At 36.9% G+C, this 27,466-nt stretch overlaps 1 protein-coding gene across 1 annotated transcript in view; it reads right to left on the bottom strand.

Moving 5' to 3' along the window:
• CPD (carboxypeptidase D) overlaps positions 1 to 27,466 on the bottom strand; it is a 60,398-nt gene that overhangs the window by 21,449 nt on the left and 11,483 nt on the right. Inside the window, exons 3-8 of the mRNA XM_081217979.1 lie at positions 13,733 to 13,875; positions 12,896 to 13,065; positions 11,341 to 11,690; positions 10,672 to 10,863; positions 8,446 to 8,613; positions 3,262 to 3,371 (exon numbers count right to left, since the gene is read on the bottom strand). Coding sequence (XP_081074105.1) covers positions 3,262 to 3,371; positions 8,446 to 8,613; positions 10,672 to 10,863; positions 11,341 to 11,690; positions 12,896 to 13,065; positions 13,733 to 13,875 — 1,133 coding nt within the window. The remainder of the gene's footprint in view (positions 1 to 3,261; positions 3,372 to 8,445; positions 8,614 to 10,671; positions 10,864 to 11,340; positions 11,691 to 12,895; positions 13,066 to 13,732; positions 13,876 to 27,466) is intronic.

The raw sequence follows: 27,466 nt of genomic DNA, 5'->3' as shown, positions 1-27,466 counted from the left end.
AGTCTTCCACTAATGCCTCCTTGAAATTTTCTCTTCACTTATTATGTCACACTGTATAGCTCCATTTTTTCACTTTCACTTAATTGAATTAATTGAATTTCATTATACTTAAAATATAATAAAAGTTACTGTAGAAAGATTAGAAAATTGAGGCAAGCCAAAAGAAAAAAAATATAAACCTAGAGATCACCAATCATTTAATATTTTGGCATATAACTTTTGACGTTTTTTAAGCCTACATATGAACTGAGCATGGATACCCCACCCGAGTCTTCTCTAGGTTCTCAAAATCTGCTTTACTGAAATATAATTCACACGCCACACAACTCACGCATCTGAAGTATACAACTCAATGGTCCTTGGTATATTCACTCAGTTGTGTGACCATCACCACAGTAAATTTTAGGACATTTTCATGACCCCAAAATAAACCTGTACCCATCAGCACTCCCCATTTCCTCCCAACCTCTTCCCTGCCTCTCCCTACATCCCAAGCCCAAGGCAATTACCAGTCTATTTGCTGTCTCTATGGATTTGCCTATTCTGGACATTTCATATAAATGGAATCACACAATATGTAGTCTCTTGTGACTGGGTGCTTTCACCAAGCATGTTTTCAAGGGTCATCTAAGTTGTAGTTTGTATCAGTACTTTATTTGTTTTTATGACTGAATAGTATTCCATTGCGTGGATATATCACATTTTGTTTATCCACTTATCACTTGATGGACCCGTGGGTTGTGTCCATTTTGGCTATTGTGGATAATGCTGCTATGAACATTTGTGTACAAGTTTTGTGTGGACTATGTTTTCATTTCTCTTGGACATATACTTAGGAGTGGCATTGTCAGGCCACATGATAATTCTATATTTAACATTTTGAGGAACCGCAAGATTGTTTTCCAAAGCAGTTATACCATTTTACATTCCCACCAGCAATGCACAAGGGTTCCAATTTCTCCACATCCTTACCAACCCTTGTTATTTTCTTTTTTTTTTTAAACTATAGCCATCCTAGTGGGTAAAAAGTAGTATCTCATTGTTGTTTTGATTTGCATTTCCCTGATGGCTAATGATACTAAGCATCTTTTTGTGAGTTTGTCGGTCATTTGTATATTTCTTTGGAGAAATGTGTGTTCAGATTCTTTGCCCATTTTTCAATTGGATTGTCTTTTTATTATTTAGTTGTAAGAGTTCATTATATATTTTAGATATAAGATCCTTATCAGATATATGATATTCTCCTATGCTGTGGGTTGTCTTTTTACTTCCTTGATTATCATCTGTTATATGTTGAATTATGTCTCCTCCAAAAGATATGTTGAAGTCCTAACCCCCAAAACCTCATAATGTGACTGAATTTAATTACAGAGGTAATCAAGTTAAAATGAGGTAATTACGGTGGGCCCTAATCCAATATGACTGGTATCTTTATAAAAAGGGAAAATTTGGACACAGACAACAGGGAGAATGCCATGTGAAGACAGAGGACTGGGATAATCCATCTAGAAACCAATGAATTGCAAAGACTGCCAGAAAAACACCAGAAGCTAGGAAGAGGCAAGGAAGGATTCCCTTCCAGGTTTCAAGGGAGCATGGCCCTGCCAACATCTTGATTTTGGACTTCTAGACTCTAGAACTGTGAGACGAAAAATTGTTACAGCAGTTCTGGAAACTAACACACTATCCTCTGCAGCAAAAAAGTATTAAAGTTTGATGATGCCCAGTATGTCTTTTTTCTGTCACTTGTGCTTTTTTTTTTTTTTTTTTTTTTTGCGGTATGCGGGCCTCTCACTGTTGTGGCCTCTCCCGTTGCGGAGCACAGGCTCCGGACGCGCAGGCTCAGCGGCCATGGCTCACGGGCCCAGCCGCTCCACGGCATGTGGGATCTTCCCGGACCGGGGCACGAACCCGTGTCCCCTGCGCATCGGCAGGCGGACTCTCGACCACTGCGCCACCAGGGAAGCCCCCAAGCCTCAACTTTTAACATGCTTTCTAAGAACAACTTTTAAACTAAAATTTCACACATACACACACACACAAATATAACATTTCTGATTATGAAAGTAATGTGTGTTCATTATAGGAAGTTTAGAAAATACAGAATTTCTACTTGCTCCTTTGCAGTATGTTACTACTAAGCTCTTTTTTTTTTTTTTTTTTTTTTTTTTTGCTGTACGCGGGCCTCTCACTGCTGTGGCCTCTCCCGTTGCGGAGCACAGGCTCCGGACACACAGGCTCCGCGGCCATGGCTCGCGGGCCCAGCCGCTCCGCGGCATGTGGGATCTTCCGGGATAGGGGCACGAACCCGTGTCCCCTGCATCGGCAGGCGGACTCTCAACCACTGCGCCACCAGGGAAGCCCCACTACTAAGCTCTTAAATACCTTAGACCAGGGGTCCCCAACCCCCAGGCTGCAGACTGGTACCAGTCCCTGGCCTGTTAGGAACCGGGCCACACAGCAGGAGGTGAGCGGCCACCAAGTGAGCAAAGCTTCATCTGCCGCTCCCCATCACTCGCATTACTGCCTAAACCACCCCCTACTCCCCACCCTTGTCCGTGGAAACACTGTCTTCCCCGAAACTGGTCCCTGGTGCCACAAAGGTCGGAGACCGCTTCCTTAGACTATAGGTTGGCAATTTTTTTCTGTGAAGGGTCAGATAGTAAAAACGTTTGGCTTTACAGGCTCTAAAGTGTCTGTTGCAATGACTCAACCCTGCCCTCTGCATCTACTGAGATGACTGCAGCGTTTTTCTTCTTTAGTCTGTTAATATGGTGAATTACACTGACTTATTTTCAAATGTTAAACAAGAAAGCAGCAATGGACAATATTTTAAAGAATGGACGTGCCATATGTCAATAAAACTTTATTTACAAGAACAGGTGGTAGGCTGGATTTAGTCCCAGAGCTATAACTTGTCAACCCCACCTTAGACTACTTTATGAGGTTTATATTTAAGTACTTCTCCAATTAAATAAACTAGCAGTTTGTTTAATTTATTATGTTCCAGGTACTGTGCTAAAAGCTGTAGATGAAAAGACATTACCTGAACTTCATGGCTAATGGGGAAACACATGCAGTATGTTTAAAAGTGAGGTGGGAAACAGAGGAGAAAAAGAGGTAAGGTTGTCTGAAAGGAATCATGGAAGGCTTAACAGAGAAGAAAGCACTTGACCTGAGTCTTGTAGGACTTCGTTTTAACGCATTTTTTTAAATGAAAAATGAATTTTTATAGCATTTTATGTTTAAGCACAAGCCTACCTTGGAATAAGAAAGTGCTATTTGTTGAAATACAGCATCATCTGGTGATTTACTATATGTGGCAAGCCCTTGTTCATCATCATCAAAAGGGTAGTTAACCACCAAAGAACCTATGAGGGAAATGAGCAAAATGTATTGTGTTATTTCTTTCAAGATGGAGCATTAACATAAAGTAAGCTTTTCACAATACTGCCAGAGACAGGAAACCAATGCAATTTTCCAAGGTTAATTTCCTCAATAGAAAAGAAAAAGTTGCTAATTTCCTCAATAGAAAATCAAAGTGGATAAATAAAATATTAAATAGCTATGCATGATACTTAAAGGCTGCCTTAACTGGAAAGGTCTTGGGAGTTTGCCTGAACTTACAGGCATACTTTACATGTTAGAACTGAAACCAGAAGTATACAGGCTTAATTTAAACAATTTTACTTTTATAATATTTAGGATCAGAAAAATTGAGCAAAATTTGGTACTTTTTCACTAAAATTCAGACATTTATAAGATCATGTCATGGAATTTTAAACTAAGAAAGGACCTTTGAAGACCAATTAACCCACCCTCTTCATTTTGCAGACGTGGAGTCTAAAATGGAGAGGCTAAACAACAAATGTATGGATAGTAGAGCCAGTCCTGACCTTCATTCAGAAAAAAATGCTAAAAATTTCTCTTATGCTCATATTATAAATTAGTCAACTGGAGTTATATCATATGATTTTTCAAGACCTAAAATACAGAGAGTGATGTTTTAAAACATATATAAAGGATCAACTCCCTTCATGCTCCCCCCCCAGGACATAAAGCAATTAGGGTGCTTCTCAGGCAGGAGCCCTGAGCCCACCCCCCCCACCAGAGGATCAAATCCCTTATTTTCCTATTAGTCACATCATTTTCATTTGTCCATGTGCCCATTTATTCTGCCTTGATTAGGCCATTCATCTTTGCCTTTTTTGTCATGCCACTTCCTGGGCATGGAAGTGAAGGAACAAATTCAACTTGAAACCAGATGAAGTAACCTGTGGTAACAAATACCAGCAAACATTCATATATTAGAAAAATTTTTTCTTTAAGAAACAAGTATGAAGAACTATGTTCATTTTATTCCCCAAAATAGTTCTAACAAGATAAGTGTATGTCAACGCCTGTTCTTAGACAAATTACTCCAAAAAAATTTAATTTCACCTGGATCTATGACTCATGCCTAAAAGTTAAACAGAAAAAAGTCAACTTCTACTTAATATTGTCTTTCAAATGGCTAATTTTATAAGGCCAAAAAAAAGTCATAAAAGACTTACAATACTCCTACAAAAGTTTATTTAAAAAATAATTAGTATTGGGCCTCCCTGGTGGCGCAGTGGTTGAGAGTCCGCCTGCCGATGCAGGGCGCACCGGTTCGTGCCCTGGTCCGGGAGGATCCCACATGCCGCGGAGCGGCTGGGCCCGTGAGCCATGGCCGCTGAGCCTGCGCGTCCGGAGCCTGTGCTCCGCGACGGGAGAGGCCACAACAGTGAGAGGCCCGCGTACCGCAAAAAAAAAAATTATAATAATAATTAGTACTGGGACTTCCCTGGTGGCGCAGCGGTTGGGAATCCGCCTGCCAATGCAGGGGACACGGGTTCAAGGTCTGGTCTGGGACCGCGGAGCAACTGGGCTCGTGCGCCACAACTGCTGAGCCTACGCTCTGGAGCCTGCGCGCCTAGAGCCCGGCTCAGCAACAGAAGAGGCCACCGCGATGAGAGCCCCACGCACCACAACAAAGGGTGGCCCCCGTGCCCCGCAACTAGAGAGGGCCCGTGCGCAGCAACGAAGACCCAACGCAGCCAAGCATGAATAAATTAATTAATTAATTAAAATTTTTTTAAAAATTAGTATCAACACAAAGAGCATGAGCTATTTAAAAAAGATAAATCTGACTTCATCAATATTAAAAATTTTGTGCATCAAAGGACATTATTAAGAAAGTTAAAATAAACCTATAGAATGGGAGAAAATATTTGCAAATCAGCAATTTGATAAGGGTCTAGAATCCAGACTATATAAAGAAGTCCTTAAACTCAACAAAAAGATGAAAAACCCAATTAACAATGGGCAAAAGACTTGAACATATATTTCTCCAAATAAGATATACAAATGGACAACAAGCACACAAAAAGATGCTCAGCATCATTAGCCATCAGGGAAATGCAAATCTCATTTCAGTGAGATATCACCTTTCACCCACTAAAACGGCTATAATAAAAAAAAAATTAACAAGGTAAGGATGTGGAAAAACTGGGACCCTCATACATTGCTGGTGGGAATATAAAATGGTTCTGCTACTGTGGAACAGTTTGGCAGTTCATCAAAAAGCTAAACATGGAATTACCATATGATGGTATTTCCATCAAAAAGCCAAACATAGGATAACCCAAAAGAATTGAAAACAGGGACTCAGATATTGTCTGCCAATGTTCATAGTAGTATTATTCATAATAGTAAAAAGTAAAAACAACCCAAATGTCCATCAACAGATAAATAGATAAACAAATTGTGGTATATACATACAATGGAAAATTATTCAGCCATAAAAAGGAATAAAGTACTAACATATGCTACAATATGAATGAACCTTGAAAATACTATGCTAAGTGAAAGAAGACAGACACAAAAGGTCATATATTATATGATTTCATTTCTATGAAATATCCAAAACAAGTAAATCCATAGAGACAGAACACAGATTGGTGGTTACCAGGGCTTGAGGGGCATGGGGAATAGAAAGCAACTGCTTAATGGCTAAGGGGTTTCCTTTTGGGGAGGTGAAAATGTTTTGGAACAAGATAGAGATGGTGGTTGCACAGCATTGTGAATGCACTAAATGTCACTGAATTATTTACCTGAACATGGTTAGTGTTATATGAATTTCACCTACATAAAAAATTAATATCAAAAATTACAAAAAGAAATATTACTTTTCTCTATATCCTTTCAAAATCCTTCTAAATTGTTAAGTTGACAGCAAAGAATTCCTCTGTTAAATTTCTTTGCCAAGATTTCAAAACTCATTTAAAGATTTTAAGATAAGAAAGCAAAATACGTCATGGAAAGAAACATATCTACGTGACTGAAGATGTATCCCCCACCATGCCAAGGTCTTGATACCACATGTAAACATCTGTCAATTATTTTCACTGGAATGTAACTAGTATTAAGTTTTCAGCTTTAGCCAACATGACATGATGTATTTTTTACAGAATATTTTTAAAAGCTCAAAATAAAAAATATTTTCTGTCAAACATGGTATACAATTAAAACAGTAAGAAAAAAGCCAAAAAAATTATTTTGCTAACCAGGCTGCAACTTCATAATTCCTATTTGGGTCTTTGAGAATCGTCCATGATTACCAATTATAGAAGTATTTTCTCCTACTATTAGCAAGCTTTCAAAGTCATTTTTGGAGAATCTCAGTGTACTTCTTACATACAAATATCCATGTGTGTACTGTCATTTCTAAAATGGCAGGTTAATCTATACGCCATCAAATCTTGACTGTGATACTTCCTTGGACAATCCAACAAATGTGGACACTAAATTTCTTACCTATTGCCCCTGGTGTTAATACCTTCACTCTTTTTTTTTAAATTTATTGAGATATAATTCACATACCATACAATCCATCCACTTAAGGTATATAATTCACTGTTGTTTAGTATATTCACAGGGTTGAATATACAACCATCACTACTATCTAATTACAGAACATTTCATTACTGAAAAAAAAAAAACCCATACCCATTAGCAGTCACTCCCCATTCTCTCCACCACTATCCTCTATAGCTTGAGGCAACTGCTAATCTATTTTCTATCTCTATGGATTTGCCTATTTCTGCACATTTAATAAAAAATGTAATCATACAATATATGGTTTCTTATGACCGGCTTCTATCACCTACCATGCTTTCAAGACTCATCTATGCTGTAGCATGCATCAGTCCTTCATTCCTTTTCACAGCCAGATAACATTCAATTGTATACCACATTTTATTTATCTGATCGTTAGTCGGTGGACATTTGGGTTATTTATACTTCCTGGTTATTATGAATAGTGCTACTATGAACGTCCACATACCAGTTTACATGTAGACATGTGTTTTCAGGTCTCTAGGGTATTGACACTTATTCACACAACCCTAGTTGGACATTGTGATGATTTTTGTTGTTGTTGTTTATTTTTTTATTTTTGGCTGTGTTGGGTCCTTGTTGCAGCACATGGGCTTTCTCTAGCTGAGGCATGTGGGGGACCTACTCTTCGTTGCAGTGCCCGGGCTTCTTGTTGTGGTGGCTTCTTTTGTTGCAGAGCACGGGCTCTTGGCACGTGGGCTTTAGTAGTTGTGGCACCTGGGCTCAGTAGTTGTGGCTCATGGGATCTAGAGCACAGGCTTGGTAGCTGTGGTGCACGGGCTTAGTTGCTCCGTGGCAGGCGAGGCCTTCCCGGGCCAGGGCTCAAACCTGTCCCCCCTGCGTTGGCAGGTGGATTCTTAACCACTGAGCCACCAGGAGAGCCTCATTGTGATGATTTTTAATCTTGACCTCTGATCCTATTCAACTAAGTTCCTGCTGAATTATATGGAGGTGTATAAGCTCAGATACTACATGAGAATGAGGTCATTGTGCTACAGTTAATACACAGCAGATAAAAGATAAGAGAATGTCAAAATCTAAACCTACATAAAAGGGCATATTAAACTTTAGGGAGAAATAGGACTAAACATTTGGATCTGTTAGTGTTTAATTTTTATAAATGACAAAGACCATGTTACCAAATTCCCAGTGAGAGGGATAAATATAAAACATTTCTGAGGGATAAATATAAAACACTTGAAGAACTAAGTGAGAAAGAAATTGAGGGAGGGAGAAGGAGGAAAAGGGAAGGAGAGGTGGAGGGTGAGAGAGAGAAAGAGAGGGAGGCAGGGTAGATGGAAGGAGGGAGAATGGAGGAGTCCTGGGAGAGGGGAGGGGTGGGGGAGGAACGGGGAAAACAGCCAGGAAACTGGCTTCAAAAGTCATGAGAAAAGACCTTTATTGTTGTCTGCCATAAAAGCACTAACAGGCTTAAGACAGCCTAAGACTATAAAGAGAGAAACTTCCACCAGGATTTTCAAATGCTCTCAACAAGAATTAATTAGTGGAATATCAAGTTGCCATTACCTCCATGCAGGTTTGCTGACAGCACAAACGGATAGGCCTTCATCCAGCTCATTACAGCAATAGTTTCTGGTTGGGTAGGATCTGTGATCTGAAAGAACTGATCTGGGAAATTTCGGTTCAGGTCAAAGTTGTTGCTGTTATTTCTGCCGACGACACTTATTGAATCTCCTGTATGATAAAAGATTCAAATTTAAGCCATGTTTCATTTATATTTTAATCCAATACATACTACTTCAGCTATCTTAACTCAAAGGTAAGTGTGAACACATCAGGCTTCACTATGATCAAACACACTATGATTGAAACCGAGTAGGACCCTGTGGGGCCTTCCCAGGTTAAAAAAGCCCCTCTGTATCCCGTATTTCTTGTTTGTAGAAAAAAGGCTTTAGTCTCCTAGGCTTTCCCTGAGTTCCAAAGAGCAGGTATAAGCAGTTACTAATTAGGGAAGCGAGGAAATTCAGAAGTAAACGAAAAGCAGTTAAGCAAGAAAAGTAATGACAACAATTCCCGATTAAAAACAAGAGTCCTAGTTCTTACTCAAGGGATATACATAACAATCTAACATGTATCCTTGAGTTGTTCTGCAGGATGTAAGACCCCGACCCAGTAGGGGAAGGTGACTATGCGCTGAGCACAAGCATGTAGACCCCAGACTGGTTGGAACCAGAAGGTTGATGATTAAGATTCCCGTAACATCACCCTGTTCCTCCACACCACCAATCAATCAGAAGAAAGTCATGCACCCTGTACCCTCACCCCAAATGTTGCCTTTAAAAATCCTTCCCTGAAAGCCATTGAGAAGTTCGGGTCTTTTGAGCATGAGCTGCCCACTCTCCTTGTTTAGTGCCTGCAGATAAATCCTGTACTTTCCTTCACCACAACCTCATATCAGTAAATTGGCTTTGCTCTGCAGCAGGTGAGAGGATCCAAGTTCAGCTGGGTAACGTGATTAAAACACACATCGTTTTTACATTGTACATTAAAAAAAATGTATCTCTTCTAGATCTTCTGAATAGAGAGGTAAAACCATTATCCTTTCATTTCTGCCTCTGGTCATACTTTGAGGGGAAAAACTCCAACCATACGAATTATATTAAAATATTGCTCATCTGTCAATAATCCACATACAGTGACGTGATCACAATGTTGAGTGGGCATGACTGGCATGAGGGGGACTCTATTGTACTGGTATACAGGTCACTAAAACAATGTAAATAAACAGACCAAATGAAAATAAAAAAGTTGCAGTATGCTTACATTAAAGTGAAAACAAAAAGGTAAAGTTAGTCAAGAACATAGGTGGAAGGGAGGAAGAGAAAGGGTTCAACTTAAGCTTATTCCATTTTACTATGGGATGAGAGCCCTATTATTGTCATTATAATGAGAAAATGAATGCAAGTGAATGAAGAAAACCTACTAGAGGACTAGTAGTAAGTAGTTCCATCTTTCAGAAAGGTCTCAAGGGAGGAATGTGGAAGGAATTGGTGAGGCTGACAGAGAATAAGGTCCTTAGGGAAAGAATCTAAATGATATATAGAAGGATTAACCTGGTCATTCACTAATCGATTCTCTCAGTGTTCAGTCAGTGAGAGTAATAAATCACGTGGCTGCATATTCATATTATGGTATCTTTTCTACTCACTGGTATCACTGCCTGGAAGGAATCACAGGTTGGGAAAAGATGGATTCTCACTCTCCTAGTGTTCTGCATAATGTGGCCCATGTAAGAAAGTTGCTCTCCCTGCCCTTACTATAATGTCCTAGGAAAGATGGGCTAGCCTAGAGGAGGCAGAGGAATGGGAAGTCAATAACTTAGCAGGTTTAGATTATACATGCATGGGGTGTAGAAATGGGAGTCAAAACAGAGTCACTGGCTTAAAAAATATTTGGTTTGAGATTTCACTTATGAGATAAAGTTCCCAATACAATAATTTAACAAAAATTACTGTTAAAATGGAACAATTTGTAAAAATCTTACATTATTTTAGTAAATAAGAGCCATTACCAAAGTGGAGAACTTCATTAAATGTAAACTTGATGACATAATTGTTGAATGAACTAGCCTATCTTACAAGAATACAAAAGCTAGAACCAATGATAAATTATAAGTATAAAAATAGGAAGAAATTTCAGGGAAACAACCAGTTCAAATTCTTTTCTATCCCCCAATAATTATGCCATATAATAATCAAAAAGGTTAAGCATTAGTTGACAGCTATTCTTTACCTTCCTGGGCCTTTTCATACCCATCAGGATTCATGGATGGCATAAGGTGAATTCTAGTGTTAAGAACCAAATCTGTTACATCGGGATCTGTTCCAAAGTTCTTACAAAGGTATTCAATGAGGTTCAGTAACAGTTCTCTTCCAACCACTTCATTTCCATGCATATTTCCAATGTACTTAAATTCTGGTTCACCTGAAAATAAAGTAATTACATGGAAGACATTTTTTCCTCTTCATTAATCCTAGACTCTCTCTACTTTTTCCCCAACACATACAAAGACACTGAACCAAAGATTTAAGATATATTTTGGCAAAAGAAACAGGAAAAAGCATCTTATAAAGCAGTCCTTACTAATATATACGTCTGAGTAAGCTCAAAGCATATATACGTATGTGTGTGTATATATATATACATACATATACGTATATATGCCATATAATATGAAAATAAAAGTACTATTAGCAGAAAGAATCTAATTATGCAGTATGTTAAACTTTGTGCATAATATGGATTATCAAATGGATTTTCTTCTTTTCTAGGAAAAAATTGGTTACGTTTTCTTTGATCCAGTTATACATACAATAGGTGACCTTTCTAGATGAAGCAAAGCAATATCGCACATAGCTCTGAGAAGCAATCTGAAATTATGTGTGAAACTACACCAATTACCTGGTTCATGGACACCTGGATTATCAGATATCTCCATTACATAAAGTTCTCTTGACTCTACCGATTTTCCCAATGAATAAAGCCGGGTGATGTTAGGATATTCATTGGCAAACCTTCTCAAGAAGATTTCCATATCAGGGAAATGGTGGTGGTGAAAGTCCTGTGGCTGAACTGGCTGGTGGGAGGACTGTGTTCCAAGAGGACTATTAGGTATAGCAACTGTGCTAGCAGTTACTACAACCTCAGTTGTGTCAGGGACTACTGAAGCCACGGTTGGCCGAAGGGGGAAATTCACCTTTGTGGCTGGTCCTTCTTTCACTATTATGTTATTAACAGTCAGTGGCATATACCTGAAAAGAAAAATTTGAAAAAGTAGATGGCTTGGAGTTAAATTGAAACGGACAACGCTTTAACATTATAAAAGTACAATAGCCTTTTCATACTCTTGCACTTAGTCTATCGAAAGTCAAATCAACTAAAGATATATGTGTAAATTCAAGACTTTTAGCATATTATCTCACAAAGAATCCCAGATTAAGTCTTTAAAGAACTATTTCTCTTACCATCCTTTCAGGTTCCACACATTAGAATGCTTATAAAAAATTACATTCAGGGGCTTCCCTGGAAGGGCATTCCCCTGCCAATGCAGGGGACACGGGTCCGAGCCCTGGGCCAGGAAGATCCCACATGCCAGGGACCAACAAAGCCCGTGCGCCACAACTACTGAGCCTGTGCTCTAGAGGCAGAGAGGCACAACTACTGAGCCCACATGCCACAGCTACTGAAGCCTGCGCACTTAGAGCTTGTGCTCTGCAACAAGAGAAGCCACTGCAATGAGAAGCCCGCACACCGCAACAGAGTAGTCCCTGCTCACTGCAACTAGAGAAAGCCTGTGCACAGCAACGAAGACCCAACGCAGCCCAAAATAAATAAATTTATTAAATAAATAAAAATTTTAAAAAATTACATTCAAAGGAGAGAATACAATGAAAAATGAAGATCGTTAATCCATTGTAACCATTGCTACAATACTCAAAGTAGGGATAAATGATCCAATTCTTTGCAGTGCCTTATCAGACTGACATTCCAACTACTTTACCAAATGGGAAAGTTCAAAATTAAAGGTAATTTATTTGCTAAAGGTAAATCCTTAGCAAAATGAGCTTCCAGAAATGTTTCCAGAGGAGGTGGGGAACCACTCATGTCATGTTTTAGAAAGCTGATGGTGAGAGAGCTCTTCAAAATGTCTTTCATAGAGCCCTGAGTTTCTTCTACCTTGGTATTCAATTAGCCTTGCAGCAATGCTTTACACAGCTGACCATCAAGCTTTTAAAACTGTCCTTCCTCCCAATTTTACAACGATGCTTCATATCCAGTTGTATTGTTAATGTGACAAAAGATCCACCATAGTATTTTCTCATTATAAAGGGGGAAAAAATCAGAAAACAAGGAAAAATAAAAGCCAGATACAGTAAATAAGATCTCCAAGAGTATATTTCTCTTCTTAGATATAAACGGAAACTTGACATTTTAAGAGTCTAGTTTAAATTCTTACCCAGTTAAAACTGCTGTAATGTTATAAGTTCCAGGAACAAGTAATCGGTGGAAATCACCAAATCTTCCTGTTGTGATATTATGATTAATACCAGCCACTGAGATGGTTGCATTCTCTAAGCCAGCTCCTGTTACTGAATCTTTAACAAATCCTTTAACTCCAATGTGGACCTAAAAAAATAAGAATCAAAGTAGACTGCTCAATCAGTTTGGAAGGCAAGAGAAAAAAACCTCTCTGCATTGATGCTAGAATTTTTAAAAAATAAGGTTATTCCTCTAGCTCCCTGAAATATTTTTCAATCCCTCCAAGTTAAAATAAAATATAGACCAAAAAAATTAAATCCTTCAACTTAAGTCATCTGAAATCTAGACTGGTAAAATGCTTTTGAAATTCCTTCTCCTCAAAGCCAGACTTCTGCTTTTATCAACAAGATATAAGTAATCATTTCTGATATATCCAATTAACCTGCCTGATACTTAAATTAAACTTATGTCCATGGTTCATATAATGGTAAAGGTTCTCTAGCAAATATGATCGAATAGCATTGTAAGAACCTGGTACTACAAATTTTGCTAATTATTTCAGGTTGTAAAAGTGTTGTAAGACAGTCAGAAGAAGCCCTCCAGAGGAAAAGAGCTGGGGGGAAGGATAACAGAGGCATGACTAGAATATGTTCTAATAGATTCTAATATAATAATTTCTAAATATAATCTACAATCTTAAATAATAAAAACAGAAAAATAAAGGGTATCTAGAATAAACTGTTGTTCATATACACAAATTTCTCCCTTATTTAATCAATTATTACCATATGCCAACCTTCCATTCAGCTTTTACCTTTTCAATCAATGTGATCAAAGACTCACGATTGTTCTCCCATTCTTGCTGAAGCTGCGAAGCTGGTGGGTACTTGCAACAAGACAGTTCTAATGTGATTTCAAAACAGTTGGCCCAAAGATAATTGTAATCTTGCATGCCACCTGAAACATGAAGGAAAAAATAAGTTTATTCTCAGAATTCTACTCTCAAAAAGACCATAGAAATTAAATCAGTCATCTCTGCATGTATAAATTCTCTTTTCATTAAATTGTTTGAAATTGGAGAAGGCTCTTGAATTATAGAGGACACAACAAGGAAGGCAAAAGGAATACACCTTGGAAAGGAATATACATAAAGGAAATATATTTGATTGATAGGATAAACAGTTATAAAGAGCATGAATATAATTGTTAATAACAATAGCAATAATGATAACCACTCTACATTTGAGTGTTTACTATATGCCAGCTCTGTTCTATGCCCTTCATGTGTATTAACATTTAATCTTTACAAAACTTTTTGAGGTAGGTATTGCTATTTCACCCATTTTACAGATGTGAGAAGTAAGGCACAGAGAGGTGAAGATTTTTGACAGAATGAACATGAAGAATACTCAAGATCTTAAAGTTATAAAGGATATTCACACCAAAGCATTATTAAGGGCTTACTATTCTAACTGTACTCCCTGTATCACAAAGGTGACAAGAAGGGTCTGGATCAAAATGGTAGAGTAGAAAGATCCTGAGCTCAACTCCTCACATAGGCACACTAAAATTACAACTACTTACAGAACAACTACCTCTGAGAACAACCTGAAGAATAACAGAAAAGATTTTCCACAGCTAAAGGTATAAGGAAGGAGCCACAACAAAATGGGGTGGGTGGGTGGAGATGCAGTCTAGTCAGGGCCCACACCCCTGGTGCAACGACGCACAAGCAGGAGGAATATCACAACTGTGACAGTCATCCATAAGGAGCAAGGAGTCCAAGACCTACATTGAGCTCCCTAGCCCAGGGTCCTGAATTAGGAAGACAAGCCTCCAAAATGTCTGGCTTAAAAGCCAGTGGGGCTTATGTTCAGGAGTACCAGAGAGCTGTAAGAAATCAAGACTCTGCTCATAAGGGTGCATGCAAAAATACACTCGCTCCAAGTCCCAGCACAGAGGCAACAGTTTGAAAGGCACCTGAATCAGACACACTTGCTGATATTGGATAGCCTCCAGGAGAGGTAGGAGGCAGCTGGGACTCCCCCTGGGGTCTGAGATGCTGGCAGCAGCCATTTTTGTGATCTCATTCTATCCTGCTGACACCAGCACTGACAGGCACCATTTTGGAATCCTCTCTCGAGCCTATTAGAGCCAGGGGCCTGCCTCACCCACCAGCATGCCCACAGTGGTCAAACAATGCTGAGCATCACACTCAGTCATGCCGGGGCCTGCCCTGACCATCAATGTGCCCAAGCAGTTGGCCCTGCCACAACAGAAAGGTACAAGCAGCCCTCATAGGGAACACCCCTGAAGTGTCTGCCCAGAGGGGAGCAAGCTGCTGGGCCCACAGGACATCTCCAACATAAAGTCACTTCTCCAAGATCGGAAGACATAACAGACCTATTTAATACAAAGAAAATCTACACAGAAAATTAGGCAAAATGAAGAGACAGAGGAATGTGTTCCAAATGAAACAATAAGACAAAACCTCAGAAAAAGACCTAAATGAAATGGAGATAAGCAATCTACCTGATAAAGAGTTAAAGGAAATGATCATAAAGATGCTCACTGAACACAGGAGAAGAATGGATGAACACAGTGAAAACTTCAACAAAGAGTTAGAAAATATAAAAAAGACCAATTCGGGCTAAAGAATACAATAACTAAAATGAAAAATAGGACTTCCCTGGTGGTGCAGTGGTTAAGAATCTGCCTGCCAATGCAGGGGACATGGGTTCGATCCCTGGTCCGGGAAGATCTCACATGCCGAGAAGCAACTAAGCCCGTGCTCCACAGCTACTGAGCTTGCACTCTAGAGCTCGCGTGCTGCAACTACTGAGCTGCGTGCTGCAACTATTAAAGCCTGCGCACCTACAGCCTGTGCTCTGCAACAAGAGAAGCCACCGCGATGAGAAGCCTGTGCACCGCAACGAAGAACTGGATCTCCCATCCAATTGCCTATTCAATATCTCTACTTGGATATCACAAACCTAACACATTCTCATCTTCCCTAAACCAGTCTCTCCCATGACGGTCAATGGCACTAGAAGAATTTAGTTGCTCAGGCCCAAAGCCCTGGAGTCACATCCCACATCTAAAGCATCAGGAAATCGTGTTAGTTCTAACTTCAAAATATATCCAGAATCCCAAGATTTCTCCTCACCTCTACTGCTGCTGCCCTGATACAAGCCACAATTGTTTCTCCACCTGGATTTCTGCAATCACCCTTAATAGGCCTCCCTGTCCCTGCCCTAGCCGTTCTATGTTCTTTTCTCAACAGAGATGCCAGAGAAATTCTGCTAAAATGTAAGTCGGATGTTATTCCCCTATACAATGACTCTCTATTTCACTCAGACTAAGAGCCAAAGCCTAAGCCTCTGCATGATTTGTCCACCACCACTCCCCTTCCCTCTCTAACCTCCTTTTATACTCTCCCCATCACTGGCTGTGCACCAGCCACACTGGCCTCCCCGCTGTTCACCGGATACACTAGGTACCTCCTGACCTTGGGTCTTTGTTCTAGCTGTTTCCTTTGCCTGGTATGCACTTCCCCCAGATACCTCTACTTGACTAACTCCCTCCCCTCACCTTCAGCTCTTTGCTCCAATTTCAACTTGACAATTAGGCTCACCTCCATCTCCCCACTTAAAGTTGCTCCTTACTTCTCCCCATCGCTGTCCCCAAGCCCATCTCACCAGCACTCTCACCCTTTTCTACTTTTTTCTTTTTTTTCTACAGTACCTAACAATTTACCTATTATGTTTCTTATTTACTGCCTGTTCCTCCTTGCTAGATTATAAGCAACACAAGGGCAGAATATTTGTTATGCTCATTGATGGATATTCCAAGCACAAGAACAGTACCAGTCGCATCGTATTCCTTCAGTAAATATTTGTTGAAGGAATGAAACTAAGTAGGCTGGATCAGTGGGAAATTAAGACTTCTGTTTTGAATGCATTAAATTTGAGATTCCCATTGACCATCCATGTGGAGATGTCAAATAGACTTTGTCTTCGTAAAATATATGTGCAGGTTTACCACTACCACAAGCCCAGTAACTTTGTCTTAACCTTTTTTCTTAGAAGGCAAGCTATCCATCTTTTGGCTTTCTCTTATCTTCCAGCATCTTGGCACTTACTTTGGGTCTGGAAGAAAAATGGTGAGATGCTGATTTTCACATCCCTACTAGTCATATTTAGTCATTAAGTGATGTAAGTCACCTTCAGTCATTGCTGACCTCTGATCATCTTTGGTAACTCTGACTCACATGTATACATGTGAACATACATATGTTATTCATTGTCTATCATATTTATTAATCTCCAATATTTACTATTGTATTGGTCACAGTACAATGGCCATTGTAAGTCATTAAACTAAGATTATAGGGATTTATAAATAGGAGACATATTTCCGTTCAGAGTTTAGAGTCTTGGTGAGGAAAAGAAACACAGAACACATACAAATAATTTCAGAGCAATACAAATGTGAACTAATCTATTTTTCTGCATATGTAAAACTTAATAGAAAAAAAATCTTCCCATCTAAGGAAAAAAAAACTTAATAGCTGAATTAAATTGCAAACACAATCAACTCACACTTTAATTATGCCAAAATGCAGTGAAGTAGACTACTTATAATATTATAATCACCAGGCTTGAGTCCTAGCATTCTTTTGTCTACCCCTTAATTGTCTTACTTCAGCAGTAATTTAAGAAATATTAGCTAACAGCAACAAGAAGACAAAGCTTACAGTCATATTTTAGAGTGTTATCTAATCATCTTTTTAGATGTAACTTTAATAGGACTGTAACTAGCCAGCTCCAATCAGTAACACATATAAACATATGCCCAGGGTAAGGGGCGGGGAGAAAGGACAGAAGTCTTTTAAAAATAAGACCTAATTCACAGAGAAGAAACTACATTCAGTGGCCTCTGGTCCTACAGATCACATTTTATATAAATAGTGATTTTGTAACATATAACTCTACGAACAATCTAAAACTAAATGTCTGATTCATGATGACAAATCTCTTTTTGTAGGTTCTATAGATTTGGGGAAATATTACAGTGAATAATGTACCTAACTGTAACACGTCTTCATAGAATTAATATTAGCTTTACCATGTGGAACCTAGTGGAGATATAAAATAGAATGTTAATTAAATCTTGACATATGTTTCCCAAATTTTCCTTTGATAAGACACTACTCAACAGAAAGTCATGTAAAATGATGTTGGAAATAAAAGGATGACTGTGTAAAAACAATACAAAATGTCTTTCCTATATTTCAGCAATCATCAGAAAATGTAACAGAAAAAAGATGCCAGCATCAAAACCCACAACATGTATAAGATTAAATGTAATAAAATGCATAATATAAATCAACATTATAAATTCTACTGAGGGATGTAAATTTCATGCTTCCAGATAGGAGGCTTATAACCATATCAAATGTCCCTGAAATTAATTTACAAACATCATGCAGAAAAATAGATATTTATTGGAACTGGACAAAATGATCTGGAATTTGGAAAAATAAATGGGTGAGAATATCCAAGAAAACATTAAAAAATTAAAATGATAATAGAGACTTGCATTGCCAGATATTACAATGTATTATAAAACCATATTTACTAAAGCAGTGCAATTAAGATGTCAAAATAAATAGACTGGCAGAACAAAACAGAAAGCACAATAACAGAAACAAAAGCATGTGGGATATAATTAAAGACGTTTAAAACCAACGGGGAAAGAATTAGTAACTGTTACATGGATAACTGGTTAACTGTGTGACAAAAATATAGGTGAGATTTACCTCAGATCATACTAAATAAAGTCTTAAGTCCACATGGAACATGATGTAAAAATGTAGCCATAAACAAAATCAGAAGCCAACTAGTATTTTTATACTCTCAGGATGAGGAAAGCCTTTCTAAGTATGACAGCAAAGTAGTATAAAGCCATAAATGATAGATTTAACTACCTAAAAATTGTAAACTACCTGTTGATCAAAAAACTGCCTTAAAAAAGTAAAAAAAACTGAAAAAAAAACCCAGATAAAAATAAAGGTGTACAGAATATTGCTGGGTAACAATTTAGCAATATGTATACAAAATCTTTAAAGTAGGCATGACCTTAACACAGAAATTCATTTTCCAGGAATTTATTTTAAGATAACAGCTACAGTGATAAGGACTATAGTGTTTAACTTGAAGGAGAATAAAACAGGGAACAACCTGAAGGTCCAAAAATGGTGGACCAGTTTAGTAAATATGATATAAAGTGAGCTACTATGCAATAATTTAAAATGTTACAGACACACACTTATGGTCATGATATTTACCATGTAATAATAAAAAAGGTTATAAAACAGCATATACAAGATACATCTTTTTGTAAGATACTTTAAATTTTATTCTTCTTTGAAGCCTACAGAGTTTCTCAGTTCCCCTTTACCCAAGTATGAAGTAACCGATCCAAAACAACTTTGACAATCTCTCTGATCTACATGCTGCTTTACAGCTTTTTCTAAAACTCAGGTTTATTGTGGTATAATTTATACACTGTAATCCCTTTTAAATGTACAGTGCAATGTGTCCAGTCATATAACCATTTCCACAATCAAGATACAGAACATTTGCATCACCCCAGAAAGTTCCCTCCCCTCTGGTCCCAGGCCCTGGGCAACCACTAATCTAATTTCTTTCCCTATAGTTTTGCCTTCTCCAGAATTTCATATAAAAGAAGTCATACAATGTATAGTCTTTTGTATCAGGCTTCTTGCACTTAGCCTAACACTTCTGATATTCATTCATATTGTTATATATACAAATTCTCCTTTTTATTATTATATATTCCATTGTATGGATATAGTACAATTTGTTTATCCATTCACTATGTGGCAGGTATTTGACTTGGTTTCGGCTTTGGGCGATTATGAATAAAACTGTGCCTAAGTCTTAGTGTCGACATATTTTTTCATGTCTTTTGGGTAAATACCTAGGAGAAGCATGGTTGCATCATGTGGTAAGTGTAAATTTAACTTCATAAGAAACTGTCAAACTGTTTTCCAAAGTGTCTGTACCATTTCACATTCCCCCCATCAAGGTATGAATGTTCCAGTTGCTCTGCAACCTTAACTAACAAGCTGCTCAAGCAACTGGTCAGCCTTTTTAAATTTTAAGCATCCTGGTGGGTGTGTAGTGGTATCTCATTGTGGTTTCAATCTGTATTTCCCTGACAACTAATGACAGTTGACACCCTATGATGTTTTTATTCATGATCTATTTTGGGAGACCTTGGAAGCCAGAGATTATGAGACTGCAGACAGAAGAGAGCTCAAAAAAGGGATTCTATAAAGTTTCTATGAACTCCTGGGCTCAACTATGAATTGCACATGTAAGGGTCTGACCCTAAACAACATACCAAAAGCATTGGGAATTGATCTACAGAACAGACCACTGACCAGGTCTCAGACTGCTCCCTGGGTGGTGCTCACATAGGACAGATCTGAACAGGCAGTGTAAAGGTTTTGAAAACTGAACTGACATTGGAATCACAGCCTAAAAAAGGCGAGTCAAAACTCACAACGGAACAAGTCTGATAGTGGGTCATTCACTGTCAGAACAAATAAACAAAAAGTTACCATTTTTATAGGGTTTAAATAAGACTCAGATTTTATAACCTAAGATTCAAAATGTTCAGAATATAATCCAAAGTTATTTGATATTTAAAGAACTAGTCAAATGTCAACAACTTGCAAGGAAAAAATAATCAATACATACCAACCCCAAGATTACCCAGATGTTGGAATTATCAGACTAACCTTAAAGTAATTATTATAGCCATGCTTTAAGGAAGTAAGATTAAACATTCTTGAAATGAAATAAAAGAAACAAACAGAAGACGTAAAAAAGAACAAAATAGAAAGTTCAGAAGTAAAAAATATAAACAAAAATTTTAAGTTTACTGGATGAGTTCAACAGAAGAATGGAACTGACAAAGATAAAGAGGGTTAACTTGAAGATAAATAGAAATTACCTAATCTGAATACAGAGGAAAAAGAAAAAGAACAGAGTTTTAGGGACACACCAAAAAGTCTAATATTCTTGCCACTGGAGTCTCAAAAGGAGAGAGAAAAGAGTGCTACGCTGAAAAAAAAAGTGTTGAGGAAATAATGGCTGAAAACTTCCCAAATTTGGCAAAAGACATAAACTTATACTTCAAAAGCTCAGCAAATCTCAAAGAAGTTCATGCCTAGATCCTTCTTGTCAAACTACTGAAATACAAAGACAAAGGAAAAAATCTTGAAAGTAGTCAGAGAAAAATGATACATTTATATAGGGAAACAATTTAAATGACTGTGAATTTCTCGTCAGAAGCCATGAAGGCCAGAAGGCAATGGCACAAAACAATTTAAAAAAAAAAAGAAAAAGAATAGTCAACCCAGAACCTAGAGTTTTATATCCAGGGAAAATATCCTTCAGGAACAAAGGCAGAAATAGATATTCTCAGTGAAGGAAAGCAAAAAGGATCCACCACAAGCAGACTTCCTTTAAAAGAAATGTTAAAGGAAGTTCTTCAGGTAGAAGAGAAATGATAGCAGAGAAAAACTTGGAACTTCAGGAATGAAAAAACAGAAATGGTAAATATCTGGGTAAATATAATAAACTTTTTTTCTTCTTTTAAGTTTTCAAAAATATGTATATCAGTTGAAAGCAAAAATCATAACACTGGTGGGGGTTTTAAGGTACGTATATAAAAAATATACATATAATAAAACTGCCACATAAAGTCGGGGAGGGTAAAGGGTGTGGTGGTACGATTTGTACGTTCTTCTTGAGGTGGTAAAATATTACTTCTAGGTAGAACTGTCAAAAGTTAAGTATGTATATTGTAATTCCCAGAGCAACTACCAAAACAAACTTTACGAAGAGATATAGTTAAAATACTACAGTTAAAATGATATGATAAACATCCAAACAATACAACAGAAGACAGGAAAGAGGAAGCAATGGAATAAAAAACAGAGGGACAAACAGAAAAATAATAAAAAGGTAGACCTTAAACCAAACATATCAACAATTATATTCAATATAAATGGTGCAAATGCACCAACTAAAAGAAATTGTCAAATTGAATTAAAAAACAAGTCCCAACCACAATATATGCTCACTTTAAATATAATGGTATAGTATGTTAAAAGAATGGAAAAAATATACCATGCAAACACAAATCAAGTATTAATATCATATAAAGTAGAATTCAGAGCAAGGAAAAGTGCCAGGTATAAAGAGGGATAGTACATAATGTTAAAAGAGTCAATTCACCAAGACAATATAACAATCCTAAATGTGGCACCTAACAAAAGAACTTCAAAACACATGATACAAAAACTGATAGTACTAAAAGAAGAAATGAATAAATCCACAATTATAGTTGCAGACTTCAGTATTCCTCTCTCAGTAATCAACAGAAAAAGTAGACAGAAAATCAGCAAAGGCTAGACAAGAATCGAAAAACAGCATCACTTAACTAGATCTAAATGACATTTATAGTAGATCCTACCCAACCACAGCAGAATACACATTCTTTTCAAGTACATGTGGAATATTTACCAAGACAGACCATATCCTGGGTCATAAAACAAAGATAAAAGATTTAAAAGAACTGAAATTATACAAAGTATGTTCTTTGACATGATGGAATTACACAGAAATCAGTAACAGAAAGATACACACAAAATATCCTTCTCTCAATGAAATCTCATAAAAATAAAGCACATTTCCTCTGAGTCTATAATAATGAGCCAGTCCCAGAAGGCAATTAGTTAGCCATGATATACACCTTAATCTACCTCTTTTGAAATCGTAGGAGTCAATCAATGTCAGAAGAGTAGCAAACTAACTTTTAGTTTGCAAGACAAAAATGATAAAGCTATCCTAACTTCAGAATATCAAAAAAGTCTTTATTCACCAACTTCAAGTTTTAGTTTAAAAATTACTTTTAAAAATCATCTAAAAAACTGGAAACAAATGGGGATATTAACTGAGTTATGAATAATTTAAGATTTTTTTTCAAGATGCCACAAATAGGCATTATTTGCCATCTGTATTAAACTTTACATTATTTTTCCAATACTAAATGTCAAAGACTGTATAATAAGTAATCTTAGCTAAGTAGCTGGTCCAGATCCGTTGTCTTGATTTTTTTCTTAACAGAAAACCTACTTATGCAAAGCTAAAGCTAGAGTTCACTGTCACAGAGAACACTGATCTGCAGATAGGCCTGACATTTCTGACAGCTGCAGCTACTACCAGATTCAGTTAATACATCTGTTTATTTTTTAAGCTGATATGTTATGTGGCTCAACATAGACTAAAGGATAAAATGTCTGATTTCAGAACATTATCCAGTCAAAGAAAATTTTAATTTTGGGAATGAAACATTCACCATAGGCATACCTCAAAGCAATAACATTACTCATTAACAATCATAAATAATCAAGCCTCTAAAATCCATTAGTCTCTTACTGGGCTATCTAAACCAATGACCTTTGAACTTTTTTATTCATAGGAAAATAATCTTGAAAAATTATGCAACAGTTCACACATTTTAAAGTTGGTACCTAAAAGTTTTGATTTTAAATTTAAATAGTAACAATGTAATTTCTTGCACAATATAAATTTTTATTTTTTAAATAAAGCCTTTACATTGTTATTTTAGGTAGATTCAAATAAATAAAAATACTACAGAGATTTGATTACTAGAATCATCGTTTAAAACTTGCATGAACATTCTTCTTCAACAGGAGGAATTTTATAGCTTTCTTTTGCAAAAGAAACTTGAACTTTTATTTCCATTCCACTTGCTCCACAGATTGTTATTCAAATGGGACATACTTTTTTTTTAATAGATCTTTATTGGGAGTATAATTGCTTTGCAATACTGTGTTAGTTTGTGTAGCACAACAATGCGTATCAGCCATATGAATACACGTGTCCCCATATCCCCTCCCTCTTGAGCCTCCCTCCCATCCTCCCTATCCCACCCCTCTAGGTCATTGCAAAGCACCAAGCCGATCTCCCTATGCTATGCTGCTGCTTCAAATGGGATATACTTTTATGCTTGAAAGTCCTTCATTGATCATCCTATAATACTTCAATCTATAATAATATGTATGTATGCATATTCAAATTTCTCTTAATTTCCAATGACATTAATGCCCTATTAAATTTTTGTCTTCTAGATTGAATTATTGGGACTTCCCTGGCAGTCCAGTGATTAAGACTTCACCTTCCAATGCAGGGGGTATGGGTTCAATACCTGGTCGGGGAGCTAACTAAGATCTCACATGCCCCGAGGACAAAAAACCAAAACATAAAACAGAATCAATACTGTAACAAATGCAATACAGACTTTAAAAATGGTCCACATCAAAAAAAATCTTTATAGATTGAATATGACAATAACTACTGGTATACAATTTATCAATAAAGGCATAGTTTTATTATCAATTTCAATAAATAATAAACCTAACAGGTAATAATTACTGAAAATATATCTTTTCATGAGACGTTTCAGTGATGCTTTTATGATACCATTAAAGTAATCACCAAATTGTCCCTTTTGTTTTTGGTGCACTTTGTAAAACTCTGAGTTAACATATCATAGTGTGATTCAGATGGATAGAAAAAAATAGGCCTATCTTCAGTCAAGTGGAAGAAGAGGATATGAGATTGAATCTCAGCAGCCAGTATCTTTCTCAGGCATGGAAGATCTGGAAATTTATTTCCTTAAAGTTATCCAAACTAACTGGTCTCTTCCTCCTCCCCATACATACCCAGCTTGAAAACCACTGATTTATACTACTTCCTCTACTCCCAAGGGAAACTGGCAAAGGAAGACGAAAGGTATACATTTTGTTTTTAAGCCTACCTACCAATCTAATTTTTCTATACTCAGAAAATATTGAATGCAATGTATTGTGAAAGCTATGATGTTTTCATTCCTTTACCCATATTAAAGAATAAGACTAAAAGTGTAATCACTAGGAATCTGTCCAGCACTACAACAAATTGTGATCAATACTCATTGTTATGGGTGGCTAAATCTTCTGATCAAAGGATCTATTCATACCCATTCAACTCCTTCAATCCATGTGTCTCACAACTAATCTTCATATGCTTGAAGATACTCAATTCATCTTTATCATGGAACCAATCCCTATTACTGTTTTCACTAGAGAGATCTAGCTTTAAGGAGGTGGAGGGTATTTAAATAAATTCAACCATTCATTCAAAGATGGTGCACTAACAACTCACTCTTATGCCTCATGCAGAAAGTCAATGGAAAAAAAATATAACCAATGTTACAGTGTTAAGACTTGAACATAGCAAGTTTTTTTTTTTAACTTGCTTCAGTAGGCCACCTATAAAGTATCAAACTGTATGACACAAGAACCCCATAAACCTTTTACAGAAAAAAAAATGCCATGTATTTTTTTTCATTAGGAAAAGCATTTTAGCATGCAGGAATATAGATAGGCAATTTCTATTCTATATTTAAATTTGGAGCTTACTGTTATTTCTTTAATAAAACTACTTCAAGCTGGGATGAACTGAGAGAGTGGCATGGACACATATACACTACCAAATGTAAAATAGATAGCAAGTGAGAAGCAGCTGCATAAAACAGGGAGATCAGCTCGGTGCTCTGTGACCACCTAGAGGGGTGGGATAGGGAGGGTGGGAAGGAGATACAAGAGGCAGGAGATATGGGGATATATGTATACGTATAGCTGATTCACTTTGTCATACAGCAGAAACTAACACACCATTTATCTCCAATAAAGATGTTAAAAAAAAAAGAATGTGGTGGAATAAAAAAAAAAAAAAACTACTTCAAGGGATACTGCAAAGCTCTCACAACTTTGACTTTTGTGAACAATTTATTTATAAATAAGTGGGTTATTAAATGATAATTTTGTACCCCTTGAGATATTTTTAAAAGCTAATGAGTATGATGGTCATAAAAATTTTTAAGTGGAAGATCTGCATTAAATGAATGGAAAAAACAGAGATTGCCCTTGAAAGAATTTTTCCCATATTCCTGGTCTTTAAATTCAAGTTTGCTTTCACCAAATCTTAACTGAACTTGGTCTTCATATTCTGAACAACTTATCTTATAAAAATCTATTTCCTTCACCACTCCCACTGAATATATATTTGCTAATGATATGATTCTACAAAGTTAAACTACATTACACAGTCTTGCATCTGTTTTCAGTTTTGTCTAACTTGGTCAACACTCTCTCTCGCAGGTCTTTGAACTGTATTTTCCTCTGTTGTTGTTGTTGTTGTTGTTGTTATTTTTAAGTACTTTCCTATTTTCTACCACCTGTATTTAAAAAAAAAAAAAAGCACATCTAATTTTTAGACTTTGGATCTGAAGATTTAGGGGCCATATCCTAAAACAGTGTTTGGTTCTCAACCTTGAAGAAAGTCTACTATTACATTACAAAATATACAAGCACACTGCTCCTAAAGGTTAGATTTTTACATGAGGCTATACTTCAGTTTACTAAAACAAACAAACTTATGACTCAAGCAGAAGAAAAAATTCTGTTTGATTATCATTTTAAGTTTTTGCTTTCCTTTTAAATGAGGTGGCACTCAGATAAAAGAGAGAAAGAGAGAAAGGAAGAAAGATCCAAGTAGCTCCTTAATGTACAAGATCAGATAAAACCAAAAGCCCTTTATTAATGCACATTTGATTATCAATAGTATTCTTAAAATATGAACAGGCTGAGAATATCTAAACTGTTGATATTCCTTAAAGAAAACATCCCAGTACAAAATGCCAGAAGTACATTCACTTTTGGAGATGAAAAAGCACCCATCTGTTCATATATATATATATATTTTTTTCTTTTCCCCCTAGTTGAATTTCTGGCTCCAAGCAATTAAGTGATGCTAGGAAACAATATCAATTCAATTTTCAAAATCAGGCACACTGCCATATGCTTTCCACATATCTCATAATGCCTAAATCTCTTTATAATCTTGACCTCTTTCCCAAGCTCCAGAGCCTATCTCGAACTGTACATCAAGTATTTATAACTAGTACATCCAGTACCACCTCACCTCCAATTTTCACTCCTCTCACATCTAAAGAGAAAACACAAACACACCCTTTCTAATTAGTTTTTTTCCCCATTTCCATTATCATTCTTACTTATCCACGCTCAAAATCTCCAAGTTATATCTTTAATTAAGTCTTCCTTTGCCTTGACTCTCTGTTCTACTATCTAACTGAAGGTCAATTCTGCAACTCTTCTTGCACAATTTCTTATATATCTCATACTCCCTTTTCATTCCCATGGCATCCCTCTAGATAAAGCCCATATCTCCAAAAAAAGACCTTACTCCAAATAACCGTAAAAACCTCCCTAGTCTCACTTCCTGTAGGACCCTTTCCCTGCCAATACATTTTGTATAAAGATAACTACAAAATGCATAGCACCACACTGTCCTTATCAAGG

The sequence above is a fragment of the Mesoplodon bidens genome (assembly GCF_964165515.1).
Source record: "Mesoplodon bidens genome assembly, chromosome: 19".
Classification (NCBI taxonomy): Eukaryota; Metazoa; Chordata; class Mammalia; order Artiodactyla; family Ziphiidae; genus Mesoplodon; species Mesoplodon bidens.
Note: the sequence above shows the minus strand (reverse complement) of the source record. Positions and strands in the feature narration are given on the sequence as shown.